The sequence below is a fragment of the Gekko japonicus genome, unplaced genomic scaffold (assembly GCF_001447785.1).
Source record: "Gekko japonicus isolate JY-2015 unplaced genomic scaffold, Gekko_japonicus_V1.1 scaffold238, whole genome shotgun sequence".
NCBI classification, from domain to species: domain Eukaryota; kingdom Metazoa; phylum Chordata; class Lepidosauria; order Squamata; family Gekkonidae; genus Gekko; species Gekko japonicus.
The window spans coordinates 953,376-979,823 of NW_015161411.1; the positions used below are offsets into that span (position 1 = coordinate 953,376).

The window sequence follows — 26,448 nt, forward strand, 5'->3', positions numbered from 1 at the left end:
AGGAGGGAGAGCTTGTACCTGAATAAAACTTGGTCTTAAAGGTGCTACTGGACTGTTTTGGATTCCTAGCTATGGGGGGGGGGGGCGCAGATCTGCCCTCACAGAGGAGGGAGAGCTTGTACCTGAAGGGGGGCCGGTGGGGGCTCTGCAACTTACCTGGCTGCTTCTTGCTCCTCATGGCCCAACTGAGGGCTGCTGGGAGCAGGGAGCGGGGCTTGTTGTATGTGCCCGACCCCTGGGCTCCTTACTGCCGGAACTCCGCTCCTGTGCGCTCCCGCAGGAAATGACCCCTGCTGTTCTTTAAAAACCCTCTGCGGAGGCTCAGATGCCCTGGAGTCCGTCCGTCCCCCCCTTCACCAACGCTTTGCTCTTCCACGGCAGGTGCTGGCTGCCTACCTGGAGTACATGGTCGAGCTGGGGTCCCTGCTGGGCGGGCCCAAAGCCTCGACGGAAGAGCAGATGCAGCAGGTGCTGGAGCTGGAGATCCGACTGGCCAACCTCACTGTCCCCCAAGACGAGCGGCGGGACGACGAGAAGATCTACCACAAGCTGACCATCAGGGAGTTGCAGGTGGGGTGTGCCTGGGTGAGGGCAGGAGGTCGTGGGGGAAGGAACGGGGGGGATGGGGGGAGTGTGGCTGGAGATGACGATGAGGAAGAAGAGATTGGGTTTCTACCCTGCCCTTCGCTACCCAAAGGAGTCTCAGAGCGGCTTATGATCCCCTCTCCCTTCCCCTCCCTGCAACAGACACCCTGGGAGGTAGGTGGGGCAGAGAGAGCTCTCTCGAGGACCGCTCCTGAGAGGACAGCTCTGAGAGATCTTGTGACTGACCCAAGGTCAAACCAGCAGCTGCATGTGGAGGAGTGGAGAATCAAACCCGGTTCTCCCAGAGCCGCCCCCCCCCCCCCCGCTGGCTACGGCCTTGACTGAGGGGGCGAAACATTCTGCACATTCACCACTACACCAAACTGGACAGAGAGGTGTGGGACGCTTCCCCAGCGACTGTCCTCAGTTGGGCCCATAGCTCCCCTCGCCGCTCCCTCCCTCCCTCCCTCCCTCCCAGTTAATTATTTCTTTTGGCCCACCAAAATGCAGGAAGAGCATCTTAAGCATATACTTGAAAGGGAAGATTGGGGTGGGTGGGGGATCAGGGTGGGGGCACTGCAAATTTAAAAGGGGGCACCGCACCATGTGCCCCCCCAGTGGTTATGGCTCTGATTGGGGGGAAAACATTCCGCACATCTCCAGTGAAAAGGATCAGGTAGGGGGTGATGTGAAAGACCTCAGCCTGAGACCCTGGAAAGCTGTAAAGAGGGGCCATGGCTCAGTGGAAGAGCCTCTGCCTGGCATGCAGGAGGTCCCAGGTTCAGTCCCCGGCATCTCCAGTTAAAAGGACCAGGCAGGAGGTGATGGGAAAGACCTCGGCCTGGGACCCTGGAGAGCTGTAAAGAGGGGCTGTGGCTCAGTGGAAGAGCCTCTGCTTGGCATGCAGAAAGTCCTGGGCTCAATCCACAGCATCTCCAGTTAAAGGGACCAGGCAGGAGGTGATGTGAAAGACCTCGGCCTGAGACCCTGGAGAGCTGTAAAGAGGGGCTGTGGCTCAATGAAAGAGTCTCTGCCTGGCATGCAGGAGGTCCCAGGTTCAATCCCCGGCATCTCCAGTTAAAAGGACTGGGCAGGAGGTGATGGAAAAGACCTCCGCCTGAGACCCTGTAGAGCTGTAAAGAGGGGCCGTGGCTCAGTGGAAGAGCCTCTGCCTGGCATGCAGACGGTCCCAGTTTCAATCCCCAGCATCCCCAGTTAAAAGGACCAGGCAGTAGGTGATAAGATAGACCTCTGCCTGAGACCCTGGAGAGCCGCTGCCCATCCGAGTAGACGAGAGTTCAATGGACTGAGGGTCTGATTCAGTCTACGGCAGCTTCACGTGTTCAGCCGCACAGCCAAAGGAGCGGAGACGTTTCCCCGCAAGCAAAAGAGTTGGCGTAAGAACCCAAGGGAAGGAGACGCACCTCAGATCTCCTGGGGGTGAGAGAGACACGGACAAGCAAAACTCATTAGGATCCGTTGCCAGGCTGCCCGGAACATGAAGCCAGGCGCACAAAACGAAGCAAGTCATTAACAACTGGGGGCAACCCCGTGGCCAGGAATTGTTGTGGGGGGCCCAGGGGTGCCGGGGAGTCACTAATTAAATTAAATGGAATTCGCTAATTAGCTAATTAGTGGAAGAAGCTTGGCTGGGGCTCTCTTGACGCCACACTGCTAGGATCTTTGGGTGGGGAAGGCCGGGAGATGTAGCCACAAATCGCAGCGTGCCTGGGGTGGGGGGGGAGAGGGAGAACCTTCCTCTTCAGGGGAGGCCCCTGCCCGGGATCGTGGTTCCCACAGAAGGCAGAGAACCCCCCCCCAGCTTTTGGCAGCCCACCCGATGGCGCCCTTGGCAGGGGAGGGTCACCCAGGGGCTTACCTTCCATGTCCCTGGTGACTGAGGGCGTTGGTGGCCAATGGCAGGGACAGACAGGAGGTAGAGGAGATTGGATTTATACCCAGCCCTTCACTCAGAGTCTCAGAGCAGCTTACAAACTCCTTTCCATTCCCCTCCCCACAACAGACACCCTGGAAGCAATGCTCCCCCTAAGCTGTGGAGTCTTGTGAGCAAAAATTCTACTTTGTGAGCTACTGGCGTTAAAGTTCTGAGCAAGCGATTTGGCCGCTGCATTAATTAGTTTGCTCTGGAGCCGTCCTCCCTGAGCCGAGACAGAAATGTGTGAGCCGGAGGCTAAAAAAACCTTTGCGGTAGCTCGCACTAACTCAGCTTAGAGGGAACACTGCCTGGGGGATAGGCGGGGCCGAGAGAGCTCTCTGGAGAACTGTCCTTGAGAGAACAGCTCTGACAGAACTTATGGCTTGCCCAAGGTCATCCAGCAGCTATAAGTGGAAGAGCGGGGGAATCAAACCCGGTTCTCCCAGATTAGAGTCCGCGCACTTAACCACTACACCAAACTGGACAGAGAGGTGTGGGATGCTTCCCCAGGAAGTGTCCTCAGCTGGGCCCATCCCAGCCCTTCCTCCTCCCCTCGCCACCCCCTCCCTCCTTCCCAGTTAATGATTCAACCTCTGAATGCCAGAGCCAGGAGGCAACATCAGGGGAAGGCCTCGGCCTCTGTGCCCTGTTGTGGGCCCTCCAGAGGAACTGGTTAGCTGTTGCGTGAGACTAGATGGGCCCCTGGTCTGATCCAGCAGGGCTCTTCTGATGTTCTTCGGAGGGAGCAGCAGCCAAACAGAGGTGTCCCGGGAGCAGAAGAGAAGAAGAAGAGATAGGATTTATACCTTGCCCTTCACCACCCAAAGGAGTCTCAGAGCGGCTTACAAACTCCTTTCCCTCCCCCTCCCCACAATAGACACCCCGTGAGGTAGGTGGGGCTGAGAGAGCTCTGACAGAAGCTGCTCTTTTTCAAGGACAGCTCTTATCAGAACTATGGCTTGCCCAAAGTCATCCAGCCAGGTGCAAGTGGAGGAGTGGGGAATCGAACCCGGTTCTCCCAGATTAGAGTCCGCGCACTTAACACCAAACTGGCTCAGCGGCAGGCAATGTCTTCTCGCACCCGCTTCCAGCTCCCTTCCCTCTCTCGGCATTATCCGCGCTGATCCTCTTGTACCGCTCTGCTTCTCCCCCCCCCCCCTTCAGTTGCTGGGACTCTCTTTGCTTTCCTGGCATCACCCGAGATGCAGAGCCCGCCTCCTCCCCCTCGCCCCTTCATTAGGATGCCATTGGCATCGCCCTTCGGCTGCGATGAACGCCAGCACCGCAGGAGCCTGGCGGACTGGCATCCCAATCAGAGCTAGAGTGGCGGCGGCGATGCCAAGCCCCAGCCCTTCAGTCCCCAGTCAGAGATCCATTCACAGAGACAGCACGGGGTACTGTAATCCACTCCCCTTCCTCTCGGGGCCTCCAAAAGACCACCGCGATGGCAGCCTGGCATGCCTGAGGGTGGGAAGAGGATGTTACCCAGAAGCTCAGGGAAACCTCTCCTTTCTCCATTCTGAGGCAAGAAGAAGGAGAAGAAGGACCATAGAATCAGAGTTGGAAGGGACCTCCAGGGTCATCTAGTCCAACCCCCTGCACAGTGCAGGAAATTCACACATACCTAAAAGGTAAAAGGTTCCCTTGCTCGAAAGCCAGTCGAGTCCGACTCTAGGGTTGCGGTGCTCCTCTCCGTTTCAAAGCCGAAGAGCCAGCGCTGTCCAAAGACGTTTCCGTGGTCATGTGGCCGGCATGACTAGACGCCGAAGCGCACGGAACGCTGTGACCTTCCCACCGAAGTGGTCCCTATTTATCTACTTGCAATTTCTTGCTTTCGAACTGCTAGGTTGGCAGGAGCTGGAACTAGAGACGGGAGCTCACTCCGTCATGCGGCAACTCGAGTCTCGAACTGCTGAACTACCGACCTGCCACAGCCTGCAGTTCAGCGTCTTAACCACTTGAGCCACCGCAGCTCCTCACACATACCTACCCCCACACAAACCCGCAGTGACCACTGTTCCACGCCCAGAAGATGACCAAAAAAACCTTCAGGATCCCTGGCCAAACCAACCTGGAGAAAAATTGCTTCCAGCCAGTTTGGTGTAGTGGTTAAGTGCGCGGACTCTAATCTGGGAGAACCAGGTTTGATTCCCCACTCCTCCACTTGCACCTGCTGGATGTCCCTGGGCAAGCCGCAGTTCTGGCACAGCTGTCCTTGAAAAAGAGCAGTTTCTGTTAGGGCTCTCTCAGCCCCACCTACCTCACAGGCAATGCTCCCTCTAAGCTGTGGAGTCCTGTGAGCAGAAATTCTACTTTGTGAGCTATTGACATTAAAATTATGAGCGAGCAATTTGGCTACTGCATACATTAGTTTGCTCTGGAGCCATCCTTCCTGAGCTAAGACAGAAATGTGTGAGCCGGAGGCTAAAAACCTGTGAGCTAGCTCAAACTAACTCAGCTTAGAGGGAACACTGCTCCCAGGGTGTCTGTTGTGGGGAGGGGAAGGGAAAGGAGTTTGTCAGCCGCTCTGAGACTCCTTTGGGTAGTGAAGGGCGGGGTATAAATCCAATCTCCTCCTCCTCCTCCTCCAAAGTGACCTTCAGCATTTCCCTGGGCGTGTAAGAAAGGGCCAGGAGATCTAAGGCTTCCTGCCCTCCCTCTCATGCTCTGCCTAAGTTCGCAGAATCCGCATTGCTGTCAGATGGCCATCCAGCCTCTGAAAACCTCCAAAGAAGGAGAGACCACCACTTCCTGAGGAAGCCTGTTCCACTGAGGAACTGCTCTCACTATCGGAAAGTTCTTCCTAATGTTTAGCTGAAAACTCTTCCCGATTGAATTTCATCCTGGAGGAGGAGGAGGAGAATTGGATTCATACCCCGCCCTTCACTACCCGAAGGAGTCTCAGAGCATCTTACAATCTCCTTCCCCTCCCCTCAACAGACACCCTGTGAGGTAGGCGGGACCGAGAGAGCTCTTTTGAGAACTGCTCTTGAGAGAACAGCTCTGAGAGCTTATGAACAGAACGAGCCTTGTAAATGGCTTGCAGGTTTCACCTTGCCATGCACCCCACGGAGGATCTGCCCACTTTTGAGTCTGGGGGTAGAAACAGTGGCTAAGAGGTCGATCTGGCCAGCCCTCCTTGGCCACAAACCCTGCACCACCATGGTGCAGTGGTTAGAATGTCAGACTAGGATCTGGGAGACCCAGGTTCGAATGCCCATTCTGCCGTGGAAACTTGTTAGGTGACCTTAGGCCAGTCACACACTTTCAGCCTCACCTACCTCTCAGGGTTGTTGTGAGGATAAAGGGGGGGGAGAATGATGTAAGCCCCTCTGAGTCCCCACTGGGGCCAAAGGCAGGTTTTAAATGAAGTAGATAATATGTAAATAAACTCAGAGATTGTTCCCGTGAGACTTCTCTTGCTCAGATGGAAACAACAGAGCGTAAAGCGACATTGAGACACCCCCTGTGTCGTATTGTCCCTTGTCTTCCTTTGAAACACACACATACCCAAAGACAGGGGTCGTTTCTTAGAAAAAGAGCTAGGGGAACTCATTAGCATAACTCATTAGCATATGCCACACCCCTTGACATCACTAGAAGTGTGTCATAAGGCCACACGCCCCGCCCCCAACGGTCCTGGCCGCCGCCACCGGCCTTGCAGCTCCTCTGCCGGGCGGTGGACCTGCAAGGCCGGCGGGAGTGCAAGGAAGCCCCGCGAAGGCCCTCCCTGGCCCCAGGCAGGCAGGAGTGGGGAGAGGCAGGGAGGAAGCAACTTACCCTCCCTCTTCTCCTGCCTCCTCCTGGCTGAATGAGGGCCGGAAGCGGGGCGGCCGGAAGCAGGGGGCGGGGCTTCGTCATGTGCCCCGCCCCCCGTACCTCACCCCGGGGGAACTGCGATCCCCCCCGAAATGACCTCTGCCCAAAGATCAGTTTGGCCCTCACATGTGTATTTTCCGGAGAAATGGGGAGACTTAGCAGCCCTACAAGCAGTATTCCCTCTAAGCTGAGTCAGTGTGAGCCAGCTCACAGTTTTTTAGCCTCCGACTCACACATTTTTGTTCTAGCTCGGGAAGGAGGGCTCCAGAGCAAACTGATTTAGGCAGCAGCCCAATCGCTCGCTCGCAACCTGAATGCCAGCCGCTCACAAAGTAGATTTTTTTGCTCACAGGACTCCACAGCTTACAGGGATACATTGCCTACAAGTCGCCCAAGATACCCGTGCTTCCTTCTAACCCACCGTTGTGGAGCCCGCACTGACTTAAGGGGACGATGCCACCGGCCTGGTTTGCAGACATGTGGGAAAGCGTCCCTGAGGCAGCGAACATGAAGTGCACTTGAATGTTTTCTGAATAGGTTCCAAATACGTATTGCAGTGGCCAAGGGCCTGGTTCGGCGGGTGAAAACCCACTCCAAAAAGTCAATCCTGTCTGTTGTTGTTATGTCGGCCTCCCACATCCCCTGCCTGTTGAGCGTAGCTGTTCTCAATGGGCAATTCCCCCACTCCCGGCCTCTTTACCCCCTCCCCCCCACTTTGCTTTCTGCTTCTCTGTGTCTCCCTTGCTTTTCTCCCTCCCTATAGCCCTCATCCCTGATCCCAGGCCTCCCAGCAATATGGCTTCCTTCATCACTCATTGGTTGCCGAGCAACTCGTCACCACGGCAACAAGGAGGCAAGCCCCCCCCCCCCCCAACACATCCACAGAATGGCTCTTCAGACTGGGCAGGTCTAGGCTCAATCTGGGCAGCGGAGCTGGATCCTGTCTTTAGGAAGCAAATGAGGTTCCTGTGGGTTCTCAACTCCGGCTGGGGAAATTCCTGGAGATTTGGGGCGTGTGTGGGATTTGGCAGGGCTTCTCAGGGGGCAGAGAGAGGCCCATTTTTTTGAGGCTCCCTGGTATATTAAAGAAAATGAAGAAGAAGAAGAAGAAGAAATTGCATTTATACCCCGCCCTTCACTACCCAAAGGAGTCTCAGAGCGGCTTACAATCTCCTTTCCCTTCCCCAAAATAGACACCCTGTGAGGTAGGTGGGGCTCAGAGAGCTCTTGACAGAAACGGCTCTTATTCAAGAACAGCTCTTATCAGAGCTACGGCTTGCCCAAGGTCATCCAGCCAGGTGCAAGTGGAGGAGTGGGGAATCAAACCCGGTTCTCCCAGATTAGAGTCCGCGCACTTAACCACCACACCAAACTGGAAACGCACAAAAGCTTTGGATGCTGTGCTGATTAATTTGACCTTAAAGTGCTGTTCTTGGACTTTTCCCCTTTCAAGCAGTGTTCCCTCTAAGCTGAGTTGGTGTGAGCTAGCTCACAGATTTTTAGCCTCCAGCTCACTGATTTTTGCCTTGGCTCAGGAAGGAATTTATTGCCTTAGCTCAGGAAGTAGAATTTTTGCTCACAGGACTCCACAGCTTAGAGGGAGCATCGCTCAGAAGGGTTTGTGCATGCTTCACTGCCACTGGACTAAATTACCATGTTTTTGTACTGATCATTACATTTAGAGCATTAGAAAGAATTATTACAATATATGTTTCGATTATTAAAAAAGAAGAAGAAATGCCAAAACAGGCTTACAAAAATTCTGGTACATTTTCAATATATAAGGTAAAGGTTCCCTTGCTCGAAAGCCCATCGAATCCGACTCTAGGGTTGCAGTGCTCATCTCCGTTTCAAAGCCGAAGAGCCAGCGCTGTCTGAAGACGTTTCCGTGGTCATGTGGCCGGCACGACTAAACACCAAGGTGCACGGAACGCTGTTCCCTTCCCACCGAAGTGGTCCCTATTTATCTACTTGCAATTTCTTGCTTTCGAACTGCTAGGTTGGCAGGAGCTGGAACTAGAGACGGGAGCTCACTCCATCATGCGGCACCCGGGTCTCGAACTGCTGAACTACTGACCTTCCACAGCCTGCAGTTCAGCATTGGAACCACTTGAGCCTCCGCACCTCCCTTTCAATGTATACCAGAGTTTAAAGCTGTATGATGAACGTCTTCTTTCAATTCCGTCAGTGTATCCCTGTGACTCCTTATTTGGAGTTCATGGCAAAAGTCTAAATTTGAGACCCGTGAATACGAGGCCTGGCCCGGTCGCCAACTCTGGGTTCGTAAATACCTGGAGATTTGAGGGTGGAGCCCAGGAGAGGGTGGGTTGGGGAGGGGTGGGACAAAACACCACGCAGCCCACCTACCAAAGCAGCCGTTTTCTCCAGGAGGAGTGGAATAAAGGCTTTTAAACGAGTACACAAATAATAAATCAGCAGTTTACATTGTCGGGGAGATCAGTTTTAATCAGCCCCGTAGCTAATGAGTTTTTGGGGAGGGGGCCTGGGGGGGGCCCACCGGCCAATTAAATCAAAGTGAATTAAAATTAACTTTGGTTTAATTGGTGGAACTCCTAAGGTGTGAGCCCTCTTCGTCGGATTCAGTCGGGATCTCCAGCAGCACCGCATTTGGTCACCGGGGATCTTGTATCCCAGTCTCCCTTTGGGAACGGAGAGCGTTTCTCCTCCAGCGCAGGGCCAAGAAGCAAGAGAAGTGAAACTGACCAGAGCCGGGCATTGAAATTGACCCTGGCGGAACAGACCAGCCGATCTCCGCTGGCTCTTTGGAGACCGGGGTGGGTGGGATCCGGAGGGAAGCTTTGCCTTCCCGGTTGCGATCCCTAAGAAAGATCAGGAGGATTTTCGACCCTCCGAAGCAAGCCTCCGCAGGTTTCTCCTGCCTGCTGCTTCCCCCCACCCCTGCTGCTCCGCCCGCACTTTCTCTCTTCCTCGGGAATGTTTCTGGGGGAAGGGTCGCCTCTCGGACCGGTGGAGGCATTCTGGAGGCGAGGAGAGAGCAGGGGGCGGGTGCCTTCTCCTCCTCCTCCTCCTTGGGCCGGCCGTGGCAGGGAATGAGGGAGGCAGGCACCCAGGAGCAGCAGCTGGCGGCCCGGAGTCACTCACTGGCTGCTGGGCTGAGGGCAGCGACGGGGGGTGGGAGACGAGGATTGGAGAGGGGCCGGTAAAAACCATGGGGAGGGCGGGCCCCACGGGCCCCGCGGTAGCTACAGGCCTGTTTTAATTCTGGGAAATCTCCAGCCCTCGCCTGAAGATTGGCAACCCTCATGAGGACCGGACCAAATGGCTCTCGTGGCCTGCCTGTGATAGGCCCTGGGCTCTGGGGAGGGGAAGAACTCAGCGAGGCATAATGTCCTAGAGTCCTCCCTCTAAATCACCCCTGTTGTCCAGGGGATCAGGTTTCTGCTGGAGATCTCCAAACTCCTGATCGGGGCTTTGCATTAAGATGTCTGCTCTCCACGGGGTGCAGAGAGCAAGGGAAAGGACTCACTTCCTGAGCAGCTTGCCTTTCCCTTTTGAAAAAATTGAGATCTGAACGTGCTCTTTTCTCCCGCAGGCCCTGGCTCCTGCCATCGACTGGCTGGACTTCATGTCCTACTTCCTCTCGCCGCTGGAGCTGACGGACGCTGAGCCCGTGGTGGTTTACAGCCAGGAGTACTTGCAGCAAGTGTCCCAGCTCATCAACACCACCGACAAAAGGTATCGGACAAACGCCAAGCAGGGCCTTACCGGCTGTGGCCTCCCCCAGTTCTCACACAGTCCTTTGTTGGCATGCATTGGATTACAGGTAGAAACAGTAAACAGATAAGGAGGTAACGAGGGGAAATGAGTCAGTCATAGGCATCTGGACATTACGCAATCGATCCTTAATGACCAAACTTAGAAATAAGGCTACCTTTCCAGTTATTTCGGGTGACAAGTCGTTCAGAAGATGGCGCGCCTTCAAAGTGTCCGGGGAGACTATCGTGTTAAATAAAATTGGGTCTAAAAGAGTAGAATGTATATCATCGTGCTGGGAACAGTACAGAAGAATATGGAGGACTGAGTCAACTTGATTTAGGTTACATGCGCAAAGTCTGGTTGAATAGGGAATCCTATTATATCTACCATAAGTAACTGCAGATGGAATAGTACTGCATATAGCAAGTGCAGATGCTCAGCACAATTGTGGGGCATGGGGGGCTGATAAATAAGAAGGCAGACTGGCCCCCCAGTTCTGTGTGTGTGTGTGTGTGTGTGTGTTGTTGTTGTTGTTGTGTGTGTTCCATGCATCTGGGGTTTTACTGAGTAAAGCCTAGAGTCTGCTTGAGGGTCCTGGAATCTGAGGTTACCTTAGATCCTGATTTCTGTGATATCGGACTAGGAACATTGATTTATTTAAAACACTTCTCTGCCTCCTCTCCAGCCAGTGTGGTGTAGTGGTTAAGTGCGTAGACTCTAATCTGGGAGAACCGGGTTTGATTCCCCACTCCTCCACTTGCACCTGGCTGGATGACCTTGGGCAAGCCGTAGTTCTCTCAGAGCTGTTCTCTCAAGGGCAGTTCACTCAGAGGTCTCTCAGCCCCACCTACCTCACAGGGTGTCTGTTTTGGGGAGGGAAAGGGAAAGGAGTTTGTAAGCCGCTTTGAGGCTCCATATGAAGGGTGGGGTATAAATCCAGTCTCTTCCTCCTTCTCCTCCGCCTCTCCACCTAAATGGGGTCCACGAGGTGGCAAACACCAAGCGTTAAAAATCTCAATGTTAAAAACATTTAAAATAAGCCTGAGAGAAGCCAGTGTTGGATCAGGCCAATGGCCCATCTAGTCCAACATTCTGTGTCACACAGTGGCCAAATATACCAGGTGCCATCAGGAGGTCCAACAGCGGGGCCAGAACTCCAGAAGCCCTCCCACTGTTACCCCCCCCCGCAAGCACCAAGAATACAGAGCATCCCTTGCCCCAGACTGAGAGTTTCTATCTATACTTTGTGGCTAATAGCCACGGATGGACCTCTGCTCCATATCTATATATCTAATAGCCAAGGCGCCCCCTGTGTGCGGATACCTAAATCTGCACATCGGGGGCACCTGGGGGGCAGGGAGATTTTCCTACACATTTGGGGCAATCCCCAGGAGTGCAGAAAAATCTAAAAACTGGAAAAAGCTATAGGGGGGATACTTAAATCCCCCCAAAAGTAAAGGAGCGTTCCCTGCACATGTGCAGGGAATGCTCTGAGAAAGCTTCGCCACCGCCACAGGGGCGGGGGCGGGCGGGAGAAGGCTTGGCGGGCCGGCCTCACCGCCGCTGCTGCTGGGGAGGGAGGGGGAGGGAGAAAGCTTGGTGGGCTGGCCTTGCCGCTGCTGCTCGGGAGGGAGGGGGAAAGGAGAAAGCTTGGCGGGCCGGCCTCGCTGCCGCCACTGAGGGGGAGGGAAAAGGCTGGGCTCACCTGCTGCCAAGGCTCCTGCTTCTGCAGGCCGGGAGCTGTGGGGAATATTCCCCCCCCCCGCGCGCGAGTATCGCGGGTCCTGCCTCTTGTGCTTATCTAATTCCCTCTTGAAGCCATGCATGCTTGTAGCCGCCGCCACCTCCTGTGGCAGTGAATTAATGTAGGTACACCACAGAAATCAAGGTGGAGATCTCCAGCCAGGAGATCTCCAGCCACTACCTGGAGGCTGGCAACCCTATTCCCCAGATCCACCTTGCATTCCTTAGAGCCGTACAGCAGCTGCGGGGAATGGCTCTTTAAAAATGAAGGCGAGCCCCTTTGTGTGGTTGGAATGGGGCCCCGCAGAGGGAGGAAGGGCCCTGCCTTCCCTCCAGCTGTTTTACACCCCACCCCCACCCCACCTCCGCCCCGCAGTGGCATTCCAGCTCTCCTTGTCTTTGAAAAGTCGTTCCCCGCAGCTACTGTATGGCTGCAGGCAACTCTGTACAAACCTGCACGTCCAGCTCGGCCCTTGGATAAGTGGGTCTCAGCTCCAGCTTTGCAGATCAGGCACCAGAGAAATACCAGCGACCGCGTGCCACAATTAACCTGCGACCGTAGGCTCTGTTCCCCGAAGGTCCCGTTTAAATGTGGGGGAAATGTCTAGTCCTGATGCCTGCGTTGCTGGGGGAGGGGGGAAGGGTATACGGAGAAGGCCGAGGGATTGCTCTTGAAGGTTCAGAAGCCAGAGGTGGTCTGGGGAAGATTTCCAGCGGATTGCCTTTAGTCAAGCCTAACCGATGACCTGCCCATGTTCCCTCTAAGCTGTGGAGTCTTGTGAGCAAAAATTCTACTTTGTGAGCTATGGGCATTAATGTTATGAGCAAGCGATGTGGTTACTGCATAAATTAGTTTGCTCTGGAGCCCTCCTTCCTGAGCGAAGACAAAACTGTGTGAGCTGGAGGCTAAAAACTGTGAGCTAGCTCACACTAACTCAGCTTAGAGGGATCACTGCTCAGAGGTCAGTTTAAATCCTGCGGTTAAAGTCACCCTGACATGACCTGGGTGGCCCAGGCGAGCCCTGTTCTTGTCAGATCTCAGAAGCTAAGCAGGGTCGGCCCCCGTGTTCCCTCTAAGCTGAGTGAGTGTGAGCTGGCTCACAGTGTTTTAGCCTCCGGCTCGCACATTGTTGTCTCAGCTCAAGAAGGATGGCTCTGGAGCAAACTAATTGACGCAGCAGCCCAATCGCTCGCTCACAACTTTAATGCCGGTAGCTCACCAAGTAGAATTTTTGCTCCCAAGACTCCACAGCTTAGAGGGAGCATCAGTCGGCCCTCGTTAGCACTTGGATGAGCGACCAGCAAGGAAATCTAGGGTCGCTACGCAGAGGCAGGCAAGGGCAAACTGACCTCTGAACGTCTGTAAGCCGCTCTGAGACACCTTTCAGTAGTGAAGGGCGGGGTATAAATCCAATCTCTTCTTCTTCTCTCAGATCTCTCTCAGCCCCACCTACCTCACAGGGTGTCTGTTGTGGGGAGGGGAAGGGAAAGGAGTTTGTGAGCCGCTCTGAGACACCTTTGGGTAGTGAAGGGCGGGGTATAAATCCAATCTCTTCTTCTTCTTCTTCTTCTACCTCACAGGGTGTCTGTTGTGGGGAGGGGAAGGGAAAGGAGTTTGTGAGCCGCTCTGAGACACCTTTGGGTAGTGAAGGGCGGGGTATAAATCCAATCTCTTCTTTTTCTTCTTCTTCTCTCAGAGCTCTCTCAAGCCCCACCTCCCTCACAGGGTGTCTGCTGTGGGGAGGGAAAGGGAAAGGAGTTCGTAAGCCGCTCTGAGACACCTTTTGGTTGTGAAGGGCGGGGTATAAATCCAATCTCTTCTTCTCTCTCAGCTCCACCTACCTCACAGGGTGCCTGTTGTGGGGAGGGGAAGGGAAAGGAGATTGTCAGCCGCTCTGAGACTCCTTTGGGTAGTGAAGGGCGGGGTATAAATCCAATCTCTTCTTCTCTCTCAGCCCCGCCTACCTCTCAGGGTGTCTGTTGTGGGGAGGGGAAGGGAGAGGAGTTTGTAAGCCGCTCTGAGACACCTTTCGGTAGTGAAGGGCGGGGTATAAATCCAATCTCTTCTTCTTCTCTCTTCTCTTCTGAACGTCTTTTGCCTTGAAAACCCAATGGGGTTGCCGTAAGTCAGCTATGACTTGATGGACACTTTCCATCACCACATGCAGATGGGCTCCGCTCCTTTTGCTTATTCATCTCCTGTACCCAAAGTTCCTTTCTAATTATCATGCCGAAGAATAAAGGAGGATTTTGCTTTTCTTGTCCTCTGTGTTCCCCCCCCGCGCGCCCCGTCCTCGGCAGTCTGGAACACACCAGTCGCTTTGCCATGAAAGTTTCAAATGATATAAAGAACTTTTGAGAGACAGTGGATTAGATCCTGCAGATCCATTCTACTACCGGAAATGTTTCAATTCTCTGCTCGTGGAACAAATCCATGGGATCCAACCCCCATCAACCTTCAGCACGGGGCAGTTCACATTGGTATGAGCCCCACAGGTCATTGGACAAGGCACAATCCAGCCATTTTATGCCACCAGGTTGAACCTGTTTCTCTATCAATAGAGCTGGTCCAACGAAACCGCATATACTCCGAATGGCCAGCTAAAGAGAAGTTTGCCCCATGAAAAGCGGGGAACGCCGTGCCCTCCAGGATCTCAGTCTTGACGTGGTTCCGTCCTTTCTCTTTTAGCGTCTTAAACAATTATTTGATTTGGAACCTGGTTCAGAAAACAGCCTCCAGTCTGGACCAGCGCTTTGAGACCGCCCAGGAGAAGTTGTTGGAGACGCTGTATGGAACCAAGAAGGTGAGCTTTGGGTTGGGGTGTGTGGGAAGACTGTGCGGGATCACCACATTTGATTCATCCCTTAGTTTGCGGGCCTTTGGAGTCTGCCGCTCCTGAAGTCCTCCCGGTTGGGTGGTTTGAGGGCTCGAGTACACATTATAATGATTTCCCGCCTGTAATGATTTCATGTTTTGGTGTGTGTGTTTCTTTAAATGTTTAGTGTGACTGCAGTAATGTAAGGAGAGTGATAGAGGGAGATGAGTGTGATGTGATTGGCTGATGACTGAGAATGTGGGAGGAGGGGTGTCTCTGAGGTGCTTCAGTGTGTTCCTGAAGAGACAAGGGTGGAGAGTTTTTGTGAGAGTCCGTATGACAGAGTAAGCAGTTGGAGTTTAGCCTGTGTGGCTATGAGCAAGAGAGTTTAGCCTGTGTGGTTATGAGAAAGAGTTTAGACTGAGTGTCTAAGCCTTTCAGAGTGGAGTTTTGGTGTTTGAGATACTGTGTGTGACACCAAGCTTTGTCAGTTATATTTTCTTCCTTCAACATCAGTTCAAAAATACCCAGAAACTTATTTTGGTTTTTTATAAATAAATCATTATTTGTTGAAACTTATCCCAGCAATCAGTGCAGTCCTTCCTCAGGGCCACATAGTCCTGAAGCGCCCAGGCCCCAGACACTGGGTCATTCTACCAAAATAGAGAGATTTGGAATTTTTTAATTCCTGCCTGCTGGCAGCAGAAATCTACTAAGTTCATGTGCACAGAGTGGTTTTTAAAGGAGAAACAGCCTCCCCAATAAGCAGAACGCCGCACCCCCCCTTGTGTTTATTTTAAACAACTTTTAAGCATTTTTGTTCTTTTGCAAATTTAACTGCGGGGGTGGGGGTTTGCTTTATCAAACAGGGGAGTGACTGGGGAAAGGGCTTTAACCCTTTCCTCCCCTGCCATCTGACTGCTGGAAAAAGCCGTTCCCAAATTGCTTTTACTCCATCCAAGGAGTAAAAATAGGGGTCAGCTATAAATTTCCCCCAGAGAAATAGTAATGCCTTAAGGGTATTGTTTTCCAGTCAATCAATCAATCGTTTATTATGAATAAAACATATATTAGCAAAGGGGTGTTTTCCCCCCAGAGAAGAAACAGCAGGGGTTGAAAGGGTTCAAGATTTCCTCCCTCACAGGAAGCCACTTCATACTGAATCAGACTGTTGGTCCATCAAAGTCGGTATTGTCTACTCAGACTGGCAGCAGCTCTCCAGGGTCTCAGGCAGAGGTTTTTCATATAACTTCCTACCTGATCCTTTCAACTGGAGCTGCTGGGGATTGAACCTGGGACCTTCTGCATGCCAAGCGTAGGCTCTACCACTGAGCCATGGCCCTTCCCTAAAAGAACCCGCTTTATCCTGATGGGTCCATTAAGTCAGTATTGTCTACTCGGACTGGCAGCAGCTCTCCAGGGTCTCAGGCCGAGGTCTCTCATATCTCCTCCTACCTGATCCTTTTAACTGGAGATGCCGGGGATTGAACCTGGGACTTTCTGCATGCAAAGCAGAGGCTCTTCCACTGAGCCACAGCCCGTCCCTCCCTCTTTCTCCCTCCCCTCCCCTCCCCTCGCCTCTCTGGTAAAGCCCTGAAAACCTGCCACGGTCTACTTTAACTGGGGTTTTCTGTCTGCTTTGACTGGTGTTGGTCTGTAGAGAACCGCTGGCTCGAGAGAGAGTGGATGCCCCCTTCCCCGCCAGTTGCAAGATCAGGTTCAGTGCCGTGCCTCCCCCTTAGGTCTTCTCTTTGTCTCTCCTTCTCTCTTGCCGTGGAGTCCTGCACCCCTCGCTGGCAAACCTGCATCTCCAACACTGACGACACTCTGGGCTTCGCCCTCGGTGCGTTGTTCGTGAAAGCCACCTTCGATCGGCACAGCAAAGAGATTGTGAGTATCCCTAGCATGCAGGGGCCCCCTCTGCCCATCACGAGGGTGCCCCTGTGCCCTCCTTTCCACCCCAACCCCTGCATGCCCCCGGCTGCTGGTCCATTCTTCCCCTCCTTGCAAGCCCTCCCACTGTCCATGTTCACCCCCTGCCTCTGCCACTACTTCCCCAACTGTGCATCAGGCCCCTAGCGACAGTGGGGCTTTTGGGGGCTCCACCCCCTTTCTTAAAGACACAGCCCCACAAGTATTTCTCCTGTAAATGCTTTTTTTCATCTTTAAACAGCAGGGCTGGATCTAGCAGGGCTCCACTGGGGCTGATCCAGCAGGGCTCTTCTGGTGTTCTTACACATAGAGAGAGACACACATGCATCCGGGAACCTCCCTCCCTAACAGCGGCCCCGGTCACACCGGCCAGATAATGCCGGGGGGGGGGGGGGGGGGGGGGTCCCATGGTCCCCCGAGTCTCCGTGCTTAGGCTGTTAGCTGGCAATCACACGGCGATGCTGCAGCGTGGCAAAGAAGCGGCGCGGCGCGATCACACAAGCGTTTCGCGTTTGTGCGCATGCGCAGTTCCTCGGAGCAGCACTGCTTTCGGTTTTATGTTTGTGCGCATGCACTTACAAAAAACATCCGGTTTGCGACGGGACGTGGATGGGCACCGGATGCCACAGGATACTAGCTCTCCTGCGATCAGACGCCCGCCTGTACCGCGCATTTTCTGGATACTAGTGCACTTTCCTTGGTATTTTTTAACTCCGCATCTTCGCATCTCCGCATCTTCGGCGGGACGCCACGGGTTGGCCACAGGTGCGCTACGCTTCCCAGATGTTGCGGTGTGATCGCACCCCAAAAATCTGCCCGACATTCGTGCCTTTTGCGCGGCAAATTCTCCGTGTGACCGGGCCCACTAAAACACAAAACTAGATATTCCATCCCTGGGCTTTCCTCTGCAGCGTTCTGGGGAGTGGGGAGCCATAAAAAACATAGTAGGAGCATGCAGATTAATTTGTAGCATAATTTTCATTAATCTTACTCCCAGTTAACTGTCGTGGCTCAACCCCCACAAAAGCATCCTTAGAATGTCATGTGGCAGGTTTGCTGAGTAAAGAAATCCCCAGTTTACCACCACCACCACCACACGGAATTACAGTTCCCAGGATTCCCTGGGGGAAAGAAATGACGATAAAAGCAGTTTAAACTGCCAGAGGGTGTAGTGATGGCCGCAGGCATAGACAGCTTTAAAAAGGGGAATAGACAAATTCATGGAGGAAAAGTCTATCCACGGCAGTGTTCCCTCTAAGCTGAGTTAGTGTGAGCCAGCTCACAGTTTTTTAGCCTCTGGCTCACACATTTTTGTATTAGCTCAGGAAGGATGGCTCCAGAGCAAACTAATTTACGCAGTAGCCAAATTGCTGGCTCACAACTTTAATGCCAGTGGCTCACAGAGTAGAATTTTTGCTCATAGGACTCCACAGCTTAGAGGGAACATTGATCCACGGTGACTGAAATTTATTTATTATTTATTAAATTTTATTTACTAGGCCGCCCTTCCCCAAAATAGGGCTCAATTTGGTGTAGTGGTTGAGTGCGCGGACTCTAATCTGGGAGAAGTGGGTTTGATCCCCCACTCCTCCACTTGCACCTGGCTGGATGACCTTGGGCAAGCCGTAGTTCTGATAAGAGCTGTCCTTGAAAAATAGCAGTTTCTCTCAGAGCTCTCTCAGCCCCACTGACCTCACAGAGTGTCTGTTGTGGGGAGGGGAAGGGAAAGGAGATTGTGAGCCGCTCTGAGACTCCTTTGGGTAGCGAAGGGCGGGGTATAAATCCAATCTCCTCCTCCTCCTCCTCCTCCTCCTCCTCTTCTTCTTCTTCTTCTTCTTCTTCTTCTTCTAACAGAATAAGTATACAATCTCAATTTAAACCTAGAATAAAACAACCCAATAAATACCAGTACATAAAACAACATCTTTGTGATAGCAGAAAACAGCCTATATAAGATGGCAGAAAGAATTCCAACTCCCTTGCCTCCCCAGGGGACGGGTTATGAGGGATGGGGACTTACGTAAGAGTGCCAGATGACGCCTCGTCACTGTTGCCAACCGAAGGCAGGGCGGAACATCTCTGCCTTGCATGCCTTGCAGAAAGGTAACAGTTCCCACAGGGCGTGGATGTCTTCTGGCAGAGCGTTCCACCAGGCGGGAGCCAGGGCTGAAAAAGCCCTGGTCTTGGTTGAGGACAGCAGGGCTTCCACGTTCAGAGGCAGTAAACCTCATTCAGAGTAAACCACGTTCAGAGGCAGTAAACCTCTGAATCCAGAGCCAGGGAAGGCCTCGGCCTCTCTCAGGTTGTTGGTCCTCCAGAGGAACTGGTTGGCCACAGAGTGAGACAGGATACCGGAGTAGATAGACCACTGGTCTGATCCAGCAGGGCTCTTTTGATGTTCTTATGAAGGCCTTGGCCTCTGTGCCCTGTTGTAGGCCCTCCAGAGAAACTGGTTGGCCACTGTGTGAGACATGGTATTTTATTATAATTATGTGTAAATTGTTATTTTAATATTGTTTGAAGTGTGTCATTTAATTGTTGTACACCGCCCTGAGCCCACTTGGGAAGGGTAGTGTATAAATCTAATAAAATAATTAAAAAAATATTTAAAAAATCTTGGGAGCTAAGCAGGGTCGACTCTGGCAAGCACTTGGATGGGAGACCCCCTTGGAATACCAGCAGTTGGGAGGCGGGGGCAGGCTTATTCTGCCACCTTTCTGAAAACCTTCCAGGCCCCCAGTAGGGATCAGTCACCAGACGTTGCCAGATGCACACCCACCCACCCATGTACATGTGAAAAATACCCCCCAAAAAAAGTGGAAAGGGAAGGGCGAAAGAGCCTCGGCTCACGGCTTCCTCCCCAACCTCTGCTTTTCCGTGATGCTTCTAGCAGGTACTTTAAAGGAGGGAAGGAAGCCTTTGGGAGAAAGTCATCACTAAACTGCACTTAACCCACCGTTCTGTCCTCAGCTGGATGCCGAGCGGTGGGTGCCGGGATGGAGCTCTGGCGCTTGGCACAACGCTTGGCGCCGCTCTCCAGGGAGAGCAGCGTCGGCATCCATAATGCAAAATAAGTGAAATGCATATTGAAGAGTCACGTTGATTGAGTTGGTCTCCGTCCCGCCGTTCTCTTCCGAGGAATCCCCGGGATGTCGAAACGTGTACGCCTTTGGCACGGTTGAAACGCCGCTGGTGCAAAAGGCACTGTCATTATTTATTTATTTATTTATTGGACGTCTAGCCCGCCCTCCCCCGTACAGCAGGGCTCATAGCGGGTTATGACATTCTTAAAAACATTCGGACTAAACGCCAAAGAATTCTAGATTCAGGTGGGTAGCTGTGTTGGTCTGAAACAGCAGAACAAAATTTGAGTCTGGCGGCACCTTTGAGACCAACAAAGGGTAAGCTTTTGTGAGCAAAACACACTTTTTTGCCCGAAGAGGTGTGTTTTACGCTCGAAAGCATACGCTTTGACTACAGTTCTGTCGGTCTCGAAGGTGCCGCTGGACTCAGACTTTGAGCGAATAATTCTGTAACACTGTTGTTGTTCAGTCGCACAGTCGAGTCCGACTCTTCGCGACCCCATGGACCAGATCTCGCCAGGCCTTCCTGTCTTCCGCCGTCCTCTGAAGTTGGCTCAACTTCATGTCCGTTGCATCTATGACACTGTCTAACCATCTCATCCTTTGCCATCGTCCCCGTCTTCTTCAATCTTTCCCAGCATCAGGGTCTTCTCCAGTGAGTGCTCCCTTCTCATTGGGTGGCCAAAGTCTTTGAGCTTCAGTTTCATTATCTGGCCTTCCAGAGAACAGTCAGGGTTGATTTCTCTTAGGATTGACTGATTGGATCTTCTTGCAGTCAGTTTCCTCGGCTCCATCATCAATCAAAATGGAGAGTGCAACCAGGAAATCAGAACAGAGACTGAGACTCGGAAGGGTAGCCATAGAGGAGCTAGAAAAGATTCTTAAGGGTAAGAAAATCAGTGCTCCCTCTGAGCTGTGGAGTCTTGTGAGCCAAAATTCTACTTTGTGAGCTTTGTTGTTGTTCAGTCGCACAGTCGAGTCCGACTCTTCGCGACCCCATGGACCAGCTCCCACCTTCCGGTTTTCCGCCGTGCTCTGAAGTTGGCTCAACTTCATGTTCGTTGCATCAATGACACTGTCTAACCATCTCACCCTTTGCCGTCCCCGTCTTCTTTGACCTTCAATCTTTCCCAGCACCAGGGTCTTCTCCAGGGAGTGCTCCCTTCTCATTGGGTGGCCAAAGTAGTTGAGCTTCAGTTTCATTATCTGGCCTTCCAGGGAACAGTCAGGGTTGATTTCTTTTAGGATTGACTGATTTGATCTTCTTGCAGTCCAAGGGACACTGTAAATACCATAAAATAACAACTCCCAGTCCCAACACAGCTGATAGATGGCGTGAAAATCCCAGGAGGGGGAAATTCTCCCTACGGCAAGCATGACTATTGACTTTATTTTATTTATTTATTTAAATCTTTATCCCACCCTCCCGGCCAAGGCCGGCTCAGGGCCGCTTACAGCAGATAAAATTCAACGGTACATATAAACACGACAACCATTTATCTAAATACAAAATTAAAATACAATGTTAAAACCACATATAATAAAGTGCTAGATATTGTAATATCAGCTTTATATGTTTTAACGTGTTTTAAAGTTTATTGTGTTTATTGAAACGTCGTGACCCGCCCTGAGCCCGTTTACAGGATGGGCGAGATATAAATGCGATAGATAAATAAATAAATATATCCCGAGGTTTTCCTGATGTGCAAAAGGGGGAAGGGGGAGGGAGGCCAATCTAAGATGGACAAACCGTCGTTGTCCTTAACCGTAAGCCTGGCAGAACGACTGTTTTGCAGGCCCTGAAGAACTGCATCAGATCTTCTGGGGCCCGGATCTCACCGGCAGAGCGTTCCACCAGCCACCAGGTCGGGGCCAGGGATGAAAAGGGAATGGAACGGAGAAGCATCTGCCATATTTATTGGCCCATCCAGTCCAGCACTCAGTGTCACACAGTGGCCACAAAACCCAGGTGGCCTCAGGAGGTCCACCAGTGGGGCCAGAACTCCAGAAGCCCTCCCACTCTTGCCCTCCAAGCACCAAGAATACAGAGCATCCCTGCCCCAGACATAAGAGCATAAGAGAAGCCATGTTGGATTAGGCCAGGGGCCCATCCAGTCCAACACTCTGTGTCACACAGTGGCCACAAAACCCAGGTGGCCTCAGGAGGTCCACCAGTGGGGCCAGAACTCCAGAAGCCCTCCCACTCTTGCCCTCCAAGCACCAAGAATACAGAGCATCCCTGCCCCAGACATAAGAGCATAAGAGAAGCCATGTTGGATTAGGCCAGGGGCCCATCCAGTCCAACACTCTGTGTCACACAGTGGCCACAAAACCCAGGTGGCCTCAGGAGGTCCACCAGTGGGGCCAGAACTCCAGAAGCCCTCCCACTCTTGCCCTCCAAGCACCAAGAATACAGAGCATCCCTGCCCCAGACATAAGAGCATAAGAGAAGCCATGTTGGATTAGGCCAGGGGCCCATCCAGTCCAACACTCTGTGTCACACAGTGGCCACAAAACCCAGGTGGCCTCAGGAGGTCCACCAGTGGGGCCAGAACTCCAGAAGCCCTCCCACTCTTGCCCTCCAAGCACCAAGAATACAGAGCATCCCTGCCCCAGACATAAGAGCATAAGAGAAGCCATGTTGGATTAGGCCAGGGGCCCATCCAGTCCAACACTCTGTGTCACACAGTGGCCACAAAACCCAGGTGGCCTCAGGAGGTCCACCAGTGGGGCCAGAAGAACTCCAGGAGCCCTCCCACTCTTACCCCCGAACACCAAGAATACAGAGTGTCACTGCTATTACAACAGATTTCTGGACAATAGAGATCCGTTCCCCTGGAGAAAATGGCTGCTTTGGAGGGTGGACTCTATGGCGTTGTACCTTGTTGAGGCCCCTCCCCAAACCCCACCCTCCCCCGGCTCCACCCCCCCAATCTCCAGGGATCTCCCAACCCAGAGCTCCCTTGCCCGCAGGCCGAAGATATGATTGCTGAGATACGCACAGCCTTTGAGGAATCGCTCCACCAGCTCGACTGGATGGACGAGAAGACGAAGCAAGCAGCCAAAGAGAAGGTCGGTTCCCTCCTCCCCCAAGGTGTTTGTCTGCTAGAGAATCTGGGTTCCTGAGAATCCTGGGCATCCGTTTTTTAAAAAGTTCCTCGCTACCGATCGCGAGCCAGCTGCTCAAGGACACAAGCTCCACGGGTTTCCCAGTTGCTTGTATCAGACCCTGCCTGTAGAGCCAGTTTGGTGTCGTGGTTAAGAGTGGTGGACTCTAATCTGGGGAGAACCGGGTTTGATTCCCCGCTCCTCCACATGCAGCTGCTGGTGTGACCCTGGGTCAGTCACAAGTTCCCTCAGAGCTGTTCTCTCAAGGGCGGTTCTCGAAAGAGCGCACTCAGCCCCACCTACCTCCCAGAGTGTCTGTTGTGGGGAGGGGAAGGTAAAAGGGATTGTAAGCTGCTCTGGGACTCTGAGCGAAGGGTGGGGTATAAATCCTACTCCTCTTCCTCTCCTCCTCCGCCGCCACCTCCTCCTCCTGCTGTTCTTCCAAGCTATTTTGCAATCCGTAAGTCTCCGATAGCACTCTCTTACCAGTCAGTTTGGTGTCGTGGTTAAGTGCGCGGACTCTAATCTGGGAGAACCGGGTGTGATTCCCTACTCCTCCACTTGCACCTGGCTGGATGACCTTGGGCAAGCCGTAGTTCTGATAAGAGCTGTTCTCTCTCAACCCCACCTCCCTCGCAGGGTGTCTGTGGTGGGGAGGGGAAGGGAAAGGAGATTGTAAGCCACTCCAAGACTCCTTCCGGTAGTGAAGGGCGGGGTATCAGTGCAATCTCTTCTTCTTCTTCTTCTCCTCAATAGGCGGACTCGATTTACGACATGATTGGGTTCCCGGAGTTCATTCTGGACGACAAAGAGCTGGATGACGTCTACGATGGGGTATGAGGCTGTGGGGGGGGGAGGGGGGGCAGACTATGGCTGCCCTGGAGAGAGGCCCACTTCCGTGTTCGGCATGACTTGGATGGTGGAGCCCTCCTTGTGTTGCCCTATCTTATGCCTCTTAACCCAGCGCCCTCTACTCCAAGTGGCATCAGCTCCCCAGAGTCTCCTGCTGGGGTCTTTCCCACTCCTGCTATAGCAGATCCTCCGAAATGGAGACACAGAGGACAGGACCTGCCATTGAGTTCCGGCGGCTCACCTGTCATGAGGACAGACTTCGTCACGCCGAGCGATTTTCTTCTTGTTCTCCAGTTTGGTGTCGTGGTGAAGTGTGCGGACTCTAATCTGGGAGAACCGGGTTTGAGTCCCCCACTCCTCCACTTGCACCTGGCTGGATGACCTTGGGCAAGCCATAGTTCTGATAAGAGCTGTTCTTGAAAAAGAGCAGTTTCTGTCACAGCTCTCTCAGCCCCACCTGCCTCACAGGGTGTCTGTTGTGGGGAGGGAAAGGGAAAGGAGTTTGTAAGCCGCTCTGAGACACCTTCGGGTAGTGAAGGGCGGGGTATAAATCCAATCTCTTCTTCTTCTTCTTCTTCTACCTCACAGGGTGTCTGTTGTGGGGAGGGGAAGGGAAAGGAGTTTGTAAGCTGCTCTGAGACACCTTCGGGTAGTGAAGGGCGGGGTATAAATCCAATCTCTTCTTCTTCTTCTTCTACCTCACAGGGTGTCTGTTGTGGGGAAGGGGAAGGGAAAGGAGTTTGTGAGCCGCTCTGAGACACCTTTGGGTAGTGAAGGGCGGGGTATCAATCCAATCTCTTCTTCTTCTTCTTCTTCTACCTCACAGGGTGTCTGTTGTGGGGAGGGGAAGGGAAAGGAGTTTGTGAGCCGCTCTGAGACACCTTTGGGTAGTGAAGGGCGGGGTATAAATCCAATCTCTTCTTCTTCTACCTCACAGGGTGTCTGTTGTGGGGAAGGGGAAGGGAAAGGAGTTTGTAAGCTGCTCTGAGACACCTTCGGGTAGTGAAGGGCGGGGTATCAATCCAATCCTCTTCTTCTTCTTTTACCTGACAGGGTGTCTGTTATGGGGAAGGGGAAGGGAAAGGAGTTTGTAAGCTGCTCTGAGACACCTTTGGGTAGTGAAGGGCGGGGTATCAGTGCAATCTTTTCTTCTTCTTCTCTCCAGTACGAGGTCTCGGAGGACTCCTTCTTCCAGAACATGTTGAACTTCTACAATTTCTCTGGACGATTCATGGCTGACCAGCTGCGGAAGCCTCCCAACCGCGACCAGTAAGGAGTTGCCATCTTCCCCGTCAGTGGGAGTGGGGCGCGTGTGTCATGAGCTGGGTGGAGCAGCGGGCGTCTCAGAGGGGAGAGCCCACGCTCTGATTCCCTGGGGACAGATTCTTTTCAGAGGCATCACTTTAGGAAATACATCTTGCCCTAGGGAGAGAGCCAGCTGGGCATCGGGGCCTTTAGTTTCCTTCTCTCGTTCCCCGCCTTTCTCCCCAGCCGCTTACGTCATTCTCCTCTCCTCCATTTTGATCCTCACAACAACCCTGCAAGGCAGGTTAGGCTGAGTGTGTGAGTGGCCCTAGGACACCCAGCAGGTTTCCAGGACAGAGCTGGGATTCGAACTTGAGTTCCCTAGACCGTCATCCAGCACTTTAACCACTACACCCAGATTCTAGGCTGGCACTCAAAGCAAAACGAACCTAAATCTACCTATAGGATCTGGGTTACGGGTGGCCAGACTGCGGCTCAGGAGCCACATGCAGCCCTTTCGCATACATTGTGCCAGGGCTCTTTTTGTAGAAAAAGCCCAGCAGGAACTCATTAGCATAATAGGCCACACCCAACAGCAGGAACTCATTAGCATATTGGGCCACACCCCTGACAGCACAGCTCATTAGCATATTAGGCCGCACCCCCATGTTACCAGAAGTGTGGTCATCCAGCCACACCCACCTTTTGCTTCTTATTCTGTTTAGCTTGTTTGTTGTCAAAACCCAGGGCCTTTTTTTGTAGCAGGAACTCCTTTGCATGTTAGGCCACACACCCCTAATGTAGCCAATCCTAATGAGTTCCTGCTGTTGGGTGTGGCCTATTATGCTAATGAGTTCCTGCTGGGCGTGGCCAACTTGGGAGCCAGCCGGAACTCCGTTCCTGAGCGTTCCTGCCCAAAAATAGCCCTGTACTGTGCAGTTCCCGGCAGGGCGGCCGGGGAAGCTAAATATCACTCGCAAACAAATATCATTGGAAAAATAAATATCATTATCAATAAATGCTTTTACCCCTTTTGTTATTATTTTTGGCAGTCTCGTTCAAGGTTAATAAAAAAGCAAATCTGCATATTTCCCAGGAAAAGCGTGTAATATTTGTTCATGTGTTGTGGCTCTCAGACACCTGACGTTTATTCGGCGTGGCTCGTAACGTTAAACAAGTTTGGCCACCCCTGATCTGGACGAAAGGCAAATTGAAACACCGCCTGGCTTTACTTTACTTTACTTACTTATTTATTTATTTATTTATTAAATTTCTACCCCGCCCTCCCGCTGAAGCGGCTCAGGGTGGCTTGCAAACAATTTAAAACCAACATACAATTTAAAATCAGCAATTACAAGATATAAAATACAATTCCAATAAATACAGTGAAGGTAAATAAATACAGCGGCATCCTGTAATAAAATGCAGTCAGTTCTTATTGGAACACCTGGCGAAACAGCTCCGTTTTCACGGCTCTACGGAACTGCTGGAGGTCCCGTAGAGCTCTAATCTCATTGGGGAGCTCGTTCCACAGCGTTGGTGCCGCCAGGGAGAACGCCCTGGTCCTAGACATCGACAACCTGGTGTCCCT

The 26,448-nt window shown here is 52.7% G+C and overlaps 1 protein-coding gene across 1 annotated transcript in view; it reads left to right on the plus strand.

Moving 5' to 3' along the window:
• Positions 1-26,448, plus strand: part of ECE2 (endothelin converting enzyme 2) — a 60,213-nt gene that overhangs the window by 21,384 nt on the left and 12,381 nt on the right. Inside the window, exons 7-13 of the mRNA XM_015426916.1 lie at positions 382-570; positions 9,915-10,057; positions 14,511-14,625; positions 16,417-16,527; positions 22,626-22,724; positions 23,517-23,594; positions 24,778-24,881. Coding sequence (XP_015282402.1) covers positions 382-570; positions 9,915-10,057; positions 14,511-14,625; positions 16,417-16,527; positions 22,626-22,724; positions 23,517-23,594; positions 24,778-24,881 — 839 coding nt within the window. The remainder of the gene's footprint in view (positions 1-381; positions 571-9,914; positions 10,058-14,510; positions 14,626-16,416; positions 16,528-22,625; positions 22,725-23,516; positions 23,595-24,777; positions 24,882-26,448) is intronic.